Source organism: Chrysochloris asiatica, unplaced genomic scaffold (assembly GCF_000296735.1).
Source record: "Chrysochloris asiatica unplaced genomic scaffold, ChrAsi1.0 scaffold00014, whole genome shotgun sequence".
In the NCBI taxonomy this organism is placed as follows: domain Eukaryota; kingdom Metazoa; phylum Chordata; class Mammalia; order Afrosoricida; family Chrysochloridae; genus Chrysochloris; species Chrysochloris asiatica.
In genome coordinates this window covers 7,934,669-7,944,665 of record NW_006408532.1, presented here as the reverse complement: position 1 = coordinate 7,944,665, position 9,997 = coordinate 7,934,669, and the positions used below count along the sequence as shown (strand labels likewise).

The following is a 9,997-nucleotide window of genomic DNA, read 5'->3' as shown; positions in this document are numbered from 1 at the left end:
AAACTGAAACATCCAGCTGATATGAAGTGAGGGGAGAGGCACAAGAACACCCAAATTTGCAGATTGTACCCATTTGACCTAGCCTCAATGGCTTGATAATCAGAACTCAACTAGAGGAAGATAAAACAAAACAATTTTTGATAAAGGAAACAAAGGTAAATTGCTACAATTTGATGAACTGACCTATACTCATGGAGGTAGTAACTCTAAATACTAAGAGAGAGGGAAGTAGTCTGCACATCAAGTATCAATGCTACCCCCACTGTACACAGGGTACATAGGGATTGGCAACAGACATTGGCTACCTAAAATGAAGGGGCGATAAAGGCACAAAGTGACTGGCTTACGAGGTTTCAAGAGGGAGTTTAATTTAAGAGTGTTTGGGGGAAGAAAGAGTCCCCATTGAATAGTTGTCATCTTGTCTAGATGGGTCTGAATAAAAGAGATGGGGATAAGATTCCTATGAGTCAATAGTGAGTAATTGTTATCATGCCTAATTGCGACTGTCACAATTGTAAAGGTAGAAGTTTTGTAACAAAAATGGGAGCAACAGTTAATCTTACAGTCCAGAAACAAAGGACCCAAGGACCATCAAGGGAGAAGAGCACAAACGGAACGTGGGACCTCATCCAGAAGAGCAGTAACACCAGAGATGAAGGCAGAGATGGGGATATGGAGAGAAGGAGCCGCTGAGGACTCTATAAATTCATGGGAAGAGAGGGACAAAGAGCTGGTGGCCAGGAGGCAAACTTGCAGAATGTGTCCTTTGGTGGTGTAAATTATTATATATGCCTGAGTGTTTTTTTTTGTTTTTTTTAAATGAGCTTAAGTGAATAGAGAGAAATACTGATGGTACATGGAGGGGAATGTAATCTTTGTGATGAAACAAGTTGTATGATTTGTTGAATGTAAATCTGATGATCTGCCCTGTAAACTTACACTTAATCCACAATAAAAACTTAAAGAACAGACAAACAAAACAAAAAACTTTTAAAAACCAGGGAAATAGAATATTCTATAGAAGAATCTTTGATAAAAAGGGAAAAGATTGACAAAAGATTTCAAATTTTCATGGAATCTAGACTTTCTGGAACCATGGGGGCTAGATGAGCTCCTGAAACTATTGCCTTAAGATAATCTTCAAACCTTAAATAAAAAATATTCCCTGAAGCCTTTTTAAAACTATAGTTTAGCTTGTTGTTATTGTTAAGTGCTGTAGAATAGGTTCCATTCCATTCTTCTGTCAGTTTGTCATACTGAGGTGGCTTGCATGTTGCTGTGATTCTGGAAGCCATGCCACCCGTATTTTAAGTACCAGTAGGGTCACCCATGGTGGACAGGTTTCAGATAACTTTCCAGACTAAGACAGACTTGAAAGAAGGTGAGACTGACTACTTCCAAATATTTAGTCACTGAAAACCTTATGAATAGTAGTGAAACATTGTCAGATAGCACCAGAATATTGACTACTGAAACATTATGAAGAGCACCAGAATATTGTCAGATATACTGCCAGAAGATACAATTAGGGAAGAGCTACTTTGTCAAAGTAGACTTGACCTTGATGGTGTGAATGGAGTAAAGCTTTCAAGACCTTCACCTGCTGATGGGGCACAATTCAAAATAAGAAGGAACAGCTGTCAACATCCATTAATAATTGGACCATGGAATGTACCAAGTATGAACCTAGGAAAATTGGAAGTTGTCAAAAAGGAAAAAAAAAAAAGGAACTCATAAAAATTGATATCCTAGGTATTAGTGAGCTGGGGTGGACTGGTGGGCAATGTGGGAAGGGAGGTTCAGGGTGCGGGGGGCTATGTGGGGCGGGGGACATGGGCTATGGACCTCTCTCTGAAGCACCCACTGGCCATTTTGAATTTGAAAATCACATAATTTACTATGCCAGAAATGACAAACTGATGAGGAATGGCATCACATTCATCATCAAAAAGAACATGTCAAGATGCATATTGAAGTATAATGCTGTCTGTGATAGGAAAATATTCATATGTACACAAGAAAGACAAGTTAATATCACTACAATTCAAATTTACACACCAACCACAAAAGCCAGTGATGATGAAATTTAAGAATTCTCCCAACTACTTCAGATTGAAATTGATCAAACATGCATATAAGATGTATTGATAATTACTGGCAATTGGAATGCAAAGATTGAAAACAAAGAGGAAGGATCAGTGCTTGGAAAATATGGCCTTGGTGATATAAATGAGGCTGGAGATGGAATGATAGAATTTTGCAAGACCAATGATTTCTTCATTGCAAATACCTTTTTTAAACAACATAAATGACTATACACATGGACCTAACTAGATGGAATACATAGATGGAAAGAGATGGTGAAAAAGCTCCATATCCTCAGCCTAAACAAGGCCAAGTGCAGACTGTGGAACAGACCATAAATTGCTTATATGCAAGTTCAGGCTGAAGCTGAAAAAAATTAAAACAATTCCACAAAAGCCAAAATATTACCTTGAACATTGTTGTTGTTGTTGTTGTTAAGTGCCATCGAGTCAGTTCCGACCCATAGCCTTGAACATATCCCATCTGAATTCAGAGATCATCTCAAGAACACATTTGATGCATTAGATACTAATGAGTGAAGATCAGAAGAGTTGTGGGATATTATCAAGAACATCATACAGGAAGAAAGCAAAAGGTCATTAAGAAGACAAGAAAGAAAACACCAAAATGGATGTCAGACAAGACTCTGAAACTTTAGTATAGATATGCTAAAGCAAATGGAAAAAATGAAGCGGTAAGAGAGCTGAACAAAAAATTTCAAAGAGCAGCACAAGAAGACAAAGTTCAATATTATTACAAAATGTGCAAAGATCTAGAAAACCAAAAAGGAAGAACACACTCAGCCATTTCTCAAGCTGAAAGGGCTGAAGAAAAAATTTAAGCTTCCACTTACAGTATTGAAGGATTCTACAGGCAAAATATTGAATGATGGAAAGAATACACCGAGTCACTGTACCAAAAAGAAATGGTCGATGTTCAACCATTTCAAGTGGTAGCTTATGATCAAGAGCCAATGGTACTGAAGGAAGAAGTCAAAGGTGCATTGAAGGAATTGGCAAAGAACAGGCTCCAGGAATTGATGGAATACAAATTGAAATCTTTCAACAAACTGATGCAGCACTGGAGGCACTCACTCATCTATGTCAAGAAATTTTGAAGAGAGCTACCTGGACAACTGATTGAAAGAGATCCATATTTGTGCCTGTTTCAGAGATGTGACCCAACAGAATACTTAAATCATCATGCAGTATCATTAATATCACATGCAAGTAAAATTTTGTTACAGATAATTCAAAAATAGCTGCAACAGTACAATGATAGTGAACTGTCAGAAGTTCAAGCCAGATTAAGATGAAGACGTGGAACAAGGGATATCATTGTTGACATCAGATGGATGCGGTATCATTGCTAACATCAGATAGAATGCCAGAAAGATGCTTACCTGTGCATTATTGGCTATGTAAAGGCTTTTGATTGTGTGGATCATGACAAACTATAGACAACATTGTGGAAAATGAGTATTCCAGAACACTTAGTTGTGTTCATGAGGAACCTGTACATAGATCAAGAAGGTGACGTTCTAACAGAACAAGGGAACACTGAATGTTTTAAAATTAGGAAAGCTGTGCACCAGGGTTGTATTCTTTCACCATACTTATTCAGTCTGTAAACTGAGCAAATAATTCGAGAAACTGGATTGTATGAAGAATGTGGCATCAGGATTGGAAGAAGACAAATAACCTGTAAAATGCAGATGATACAACCTTGCTTGTTGAAAGCAAAGAAGACTTAAAATACTAACTGATTAAGATCAAAGACCACAGCCTTCAGTCTTGGTTGCACCTCAATGTAAAGAAAAAAATTCTCACCACTGGACCAATGAATATCATCATGATAAACAGAGAAAAGATTGAAGTTATCAAAGACTTCATTTTGCTTGGATCAACATCAATACTCATGGAAGCAGCAGTCAAGAAATCAAATGACATCCTGCATTAGACAAATCTGCTGCACAAGACCTCTTTAAAGTGTTGAAGAGCAAAGATGTCAGTTTGAGGACTAAGGTGGGCCTGACCTAAGCCATGGTAAGTCTCATATGCATGTGAACGCTGGATGGATGGTGACTAAGCAAGACTGTAGAAGAATTGATGCATTTGAGTAAAAGTATCATAGACTCCACTCAGAACCTTCTGAGTTGGGACATTCCCACTTGAAAACACATGCAGACCAACCCAGAACTGCTGGGAGAACAGAAGAATCATTGAAAGAAAGACCAGCACAAAAAAAGCAGACTGCTCGGTTGTTAGATTATCAAGCAAGCTGTTTGCTTTGGAGGCATCAAGAAAAGTCAGCCCTTCAGGGAAAACCCCCATTTAGACTGAAATTCAAAGGGAACCTGGGAGCAGTTTAGTATACTCACTGATGACTACCTGGGTCTACTTGTGAGTGGAAGTGGGGGAAAGGCAGCAATGAAGACATGGGCTGAGTTTGGCCATGTCCCATTAACATCCGTTGACCTTGAGATGAGAGAGAGAAGAGAAAGGCCTGGCTGGTCTGAAGTTTACAGATATGTGTGAACTTCCAAACCCGTGCACACTGACCTTGTCACTTGTAGTTAAAGCCGAGAGTGAAGCGGCCAGCTAGTCTGAAGTGCATGAACTCCCAAACTTGCAACTAGTACCCATTTGCCTTAGCTTGGATGGCTAGTTGATAAGATACTGTGAGCAAATGTAAATTGTTATAATTTGATGAAATGGACCTCTGCTTATGGGCACAGTTGCTCAATATTCCGACCGGAATAGAAGGATTCTTCATATCAAGGAACAAGCTTGTTTCCTCAGTGCACTGGGTTGATGTTGCTGTTGTTATGTGCCGTGGAGTCAGTTCCAACTCATAGCAACCCTGTACAGGGTTTCCGAGGCTGTAAATCTTTATAAGAGTAGAGAACCTCATCTTTCTCCCACCAAACAGCTGGTAGTTTCTAACTTCCGAATGCAAGATTAGTAGCCCGATTTGTAGCCACTTTGGATAGGTAATCTAGACATTGGCTATCAAAAATAAGGGCTTATAAAGCCATTAAGTGGCTGGCTTACAGGCTTTCATGAGTGTGCTTAGTTTCAGAACAAGGTGGGTAAGGTAGAATCCCCATTGAATAATTTTCCTTTTCTCCAGATGGATCTGGTGAAAGAGGATGAGGGATGATGCTGATAGGATTTTATGATTCAGTTGTAATTATTAGTAGGATTAATTGTGATCGTCACAACTGTAATTGTAGAAAATGTATAACTAAAGGGGGGGTGTAGTGTGTAGTTAATCTTTCATTTCAGGAACAGAGGATCCCATGACCAGCAAGACGGAAGAGCATGAGCAGAGCGTGAGATTCTACCCAGAAAAGTGACGACAGCAGATAGTGGAGAGTCGAAGACATAGGAGAGAGGGAGCAGCTGTGGGTTCTAAGCCCATGGACTTATGAATAAGGCTGTGTGCCTATGTGCAGGAGTATAGCTTTCAGAATATGCTGTTAAGGCATTTAAATGAATATACATTTTTTGTTTTGTATGTGTACATCATATATATATTTTTAAATGTTTTATTATGTATTGTGTGGTAGTCTACAAGGGGGAACATTAGTTTTACATTCATTCCATCATACATCATCTCATTGCCATAGTTACCATCCCGTCAATGCATCATCACTCAACCAAAGGGTTCACGCTGCAATCCTGCCCACCCTCCCCTCAGGGTCTTCAGCACACAGCCCCTCTCCCTCTCCGGATCCCTAGTCCCCAGCCACTCCATCTCTTCACGGCATCCTCTCTCTTCACATCATCCTGTCTCAGTCTCAGTCCTCACTGCTCCTCTGGGTGGGGTCCTGCTCCCCGCTCTTCTCCATTGATGGTCCCAGGACCCTCCGCTCCTAGACTGGAAGGTTAATCACTCCCCTCCTTGCTATAATATGTCCACCTTTACATTTCCAGTCCTCACAATCAGTCCTGGTAACAATTATTCACCTTTGATTCCCAAGGGACCCATCTGCATTTCTTTTCATCTGCCCTTCCTAGACACATCGGATACTACTCACTAGACACGCTACCATCCTCCCCGCCCTGTGGATCTACGTTCCCTCTTGAAAGCTTGTAAGCCAGTCACTTCTTGCCTTTGTATCCCTTCTCCCTTTTGGTTAGTCAATGTTCAAGATGGCCATCCCTATCTACTCTTTGTGTGGAGGGGTGGGAATAGTCCTTGGAGGAGGGATTTATTTCTTCTTTTGGACTGCTGCATATATAGGTGGATGTCCAGTTTATCAAATTGTATCAGATGACGCTTTTTTTTCCTCTTCTGTCTTCTTCGGGTTGAGCTCTGTTAGTCCCATCATTGGAGCCATGGCAAGTGGGTATCATCTGCAGGTGTGGGTGTTCCTGCATCTGTCCACCCTCTTCTTTATCAGTTGGTCACTTTGGTCTCCACTCTAGTCCTCTGTGGACGTGTCACTGACTCTGAGCCCATGAGTCCCCAGGTCTTGCCTCACTGCTGGCCGACCAGGTCTCCACCCAGACTTACCATAGTCTGCTGAACGATGCAGAGCTTAGCTCGCTGCTTCTTTGATGTTCTTCGGTTACTTCTCTTTATGGTTGACGTGTGTGGTTGCCAATCAGAACGCATTTTCCCCTTGCATCTTAGTCTTGGGTGAGGATTTGCACTGAGAGGACCCAACCACTTGCCTTGGTGTCTCCTGGACAGACAGTTTGTTTGTTCTTGTGGTTACAGTTGGACTGCTCTTGTTGTTTTGACATCATATATTTTTGCTTTGTTCATTTATGAAATAAAAAATGTAAAAGGGAAATTACAGGGAGGAAGTAGGAAAACTGCTGTTATAGGAATGGGATTGATTGTAAGCAATGAGATGAAGCAGAGCATATAATCTGTTGAATGTAAAAAACAACAATAACAAAATAAAAGTACCATGGACTGCCAGAAGAACAAACAAATCTGTGCTGAAAGACGTATAGCCAGAGTATGCCTTAGAAGCCAGGATGGCCACACTTTGTCTCTCATACTTCAGAAATATTATCACAAGGGACCAATCCCTGGAGAAGGACATCATGCTTGGTAAAGGGAAAAAGTAAGACTTCCAAAGAGATGGATTGACAGTGGCAGCAGTTATGGGCTTAAGCATAGCAATGATTGTGAGGTTGGCACAGGACTGGACAGTGTTTCATTCTATTGTGCATAAGGTCACTATGAGTCGGTACCAACTAAATGGCATCTAACAACAACGAGTTGGAACCAACTTGAAGGCAATTAACAGCAATAATAACATGAGAAGTCACCTCTTGAATCCACCATGAAGTGTCTGATTTCCAAATACAACTTCCACCTTGCTCACATTGCCACCTTTCATGGTTTCCCAGGTCTGTCTTCTACACAATGCATATTAGAACATTCACCACCATTCATTTGGTTCCTCCTGTCTCTGGACAATTTTGCAACTTGGGAACATAATCCTCCTATCAATATGAAACTGAAAATTGCTACCTTGAGAATTAGGCCATTCACAGCACACTGTGTATATCTTTGATACAGTAAACACACTGCTTGGAATTCTTCTTTCAGGATTAGCACACCAGAGAGTAAAGATATAAGAGTAGTGATTGAGCGTTGTTTAATAACAGTAATAAATTGGTTTGTGCTTTATTTACATTGGAATACAACATGTCTGATAAGATTCATGTTGTATAGAAGTATTTACTGGCATAGGGATATGTTTCAGATATACTGTGAAATGAAAATAAATCAGCTACAAACTGAAATCCCACTCTGGGAACATGGAGAAATCACTTCCCTTCTCTGAGTCTCAGACTGTCAAATAGAGATAATAGTCTACAATCACTTCAGAAGGAGAGTGCCAGACCTTTTTTTCATGATACTGCTGGATAGGTTGGAATTACTAAATACAAACCATCTTGCACCACCCAGGGAATTTGCTAATGTTGTTCATGTTAGTTACAGTTGAGTTGATTCTGACTCAAGAGTGAAATCTATGTGTGTCATAGTAGATCTGTGATTCAATTCCCAAGGAGGGTTTTTGAGGCTGTGATCTTTTCAAAGCGGATAGCCAGACACCTCTAGGTGGGTCTGAACTGCCCACCTTTCAGTTAGTCATAGAGCACTTAACCATTTGCAACACTCTGGAATTCTGGGGTTAACGTTTGTTGTTAAGTGCTGTGGAATAAGACATATGACAAGCACTCACTAAATGGCAAATATTATTTTAGCGAAGAGTCTGAATATCAAAACATTAAGTCTTCAGCATAAAAATTAAGGGTCATTTTTATTTTCTTTTCTGTATTAAAATAAATTTCCCTCAGGTCGTGTTTTTGAAGTCTGCTTCGCTTTAACTCACAGGAGCTAAACTGCAGAGTTGGGAGGACACCCTTACCTGGCTCCAGATGATTGGCTCCTTGCTGGCCCCGCCCCTGTGGCCTCGCCCCCTGTCACCTGGTCGTGGTTAGCAGGCTGATGTTTTATTTTCGTATTGGTAGCACACACACACACACACACACACTTTATTCTCGTTTTTTGGTCTTTCTCTCTCGCATACACACCATTCCACCCAGACTCCTGTGTCCTGGAAGCCTACCACTGTGTGTGCAAAAGTTAAGGGTATCCAATCTGTCTGGGCGGGGCTGAAGAAAAGAGATAGGGATAGGTCTCTTGTCCTACAATAGTGAATAATTGCCATCAGGACTGACTGTGAGGGTTGGAAATGCAAAGGTAGATGTTTTGTAGCAAAAGGAGGGGAGTGATTGACTTTGCAGTCCAGGAGCAGAGGTCCCTGGGATCAAGGGAGAAGAGGGGAGTGTGAGACTCCACCCAGTGAAACAGTGACTCCAAAGATGGGAGGCAGAGACATTGAAGAGATGGAGTGGCTGGGGACTCTAGACCCAGAGAGGGAGGGGGAGGGCAGGCTTTCAGGGTATATATACCCTTTGGTTGTTTGATGATGCATGGAGGGGATTGTAACCATGGCATTGAAACGATATACCATAGGATGAATGTAAAGCTAATGTTCTCCCATGTAAACTATCATATAATCCACAACAAAACATTAAAAAGAAGAAAAAAAAAAGTTAAGTGTTGGGGATGCCTTTAGACCTCATTTTCTCTGCCTTAAAATGATCAGAGGTGGGACTGAGTTCCTGAGGATGACGGGTGGTCCTGGTCCCCACCCTTACCTGACCCTCCCGGTCCCCCACCTTGTAGACCCCTACCTTCTGGAGCTGTGAAGGACTCAGGCAGGCCATGGGGACTGAAGCAGGGCGAATGTCTCTTGGTGTTGTGTGCCCAGGCACTGGAAAGGAGAAAGTTCAGGAGGGGTGGCTGGCTGGAGCCTGTAAGGCCCACAGGAATTAACCCTTCCTTACCCAGAGAACACCTAATTCCACCACCCATGTCTCCTAAAACACACAGAGAATGCACTGGGACCTCTCTAGGCTGAGCCCCAGCACTCCAGCTCCCTCTCACTTCTGCTTTGAATGAGGCCAATGATGCTTGCCAACACTCCAGTTCTATACCCTGGGCCCTTCCCCCACAGCTAATCTGATCTCCTTCATTGGTTTTCAATTTCTCCCAGTTTCTTTCCAAAAACCACTCTGGTTGCTTACCAGGTGCCTAGAAATTGCATTTTGAGAGTATTGGGGCAATGAAGATGGGCTGGCAGGACACTTGAGTCCCAATCCCAGAGCCACCACTGCCTATGACCTCTGATAAGCCTTTCTGCAAGGGAAGATGATGAATTGGATCAACAGTATTGATGCCTAGGTGGGGACTCAGGATGGATCTAAGGAGATCAGTCCCTGAATTGCTTTGCCAAATTCCAAAGGCGAAGAGGTCTTCTTGATTATCGGAACCACTCCCAGCTCCTGAACATTTCTTATCCTGAACAGTTCAG

At 41.6% G+C, this 9,997-nt stretch overlaps 1 protein-coding gene across 1 annotated transcript in view; it reads right to left on the bottom strand.

The window, feature by feature from the left end:
* Nucleotides 1-9,350, bottom strand: part of PHYHD1 (phytanoyl-CoA dioxygenase domain containing 1) — a 27,725-nt gene extending 18,375 nt beyond the window's left edge. The window contains exon 1 of the mRNA XM_006834847.1: nucleotides 9,318-9,350. Within this exon, the coding sequence (XP_006834910.1) occupies nucleotides 9,318-9,350 (33 nt within the window). The remainder of the gene's footprint in view (nucleotides 1-9,317) is intronic.
* Nucleotides 9,351-9,997: the final 647 nt, after the last annotated feature.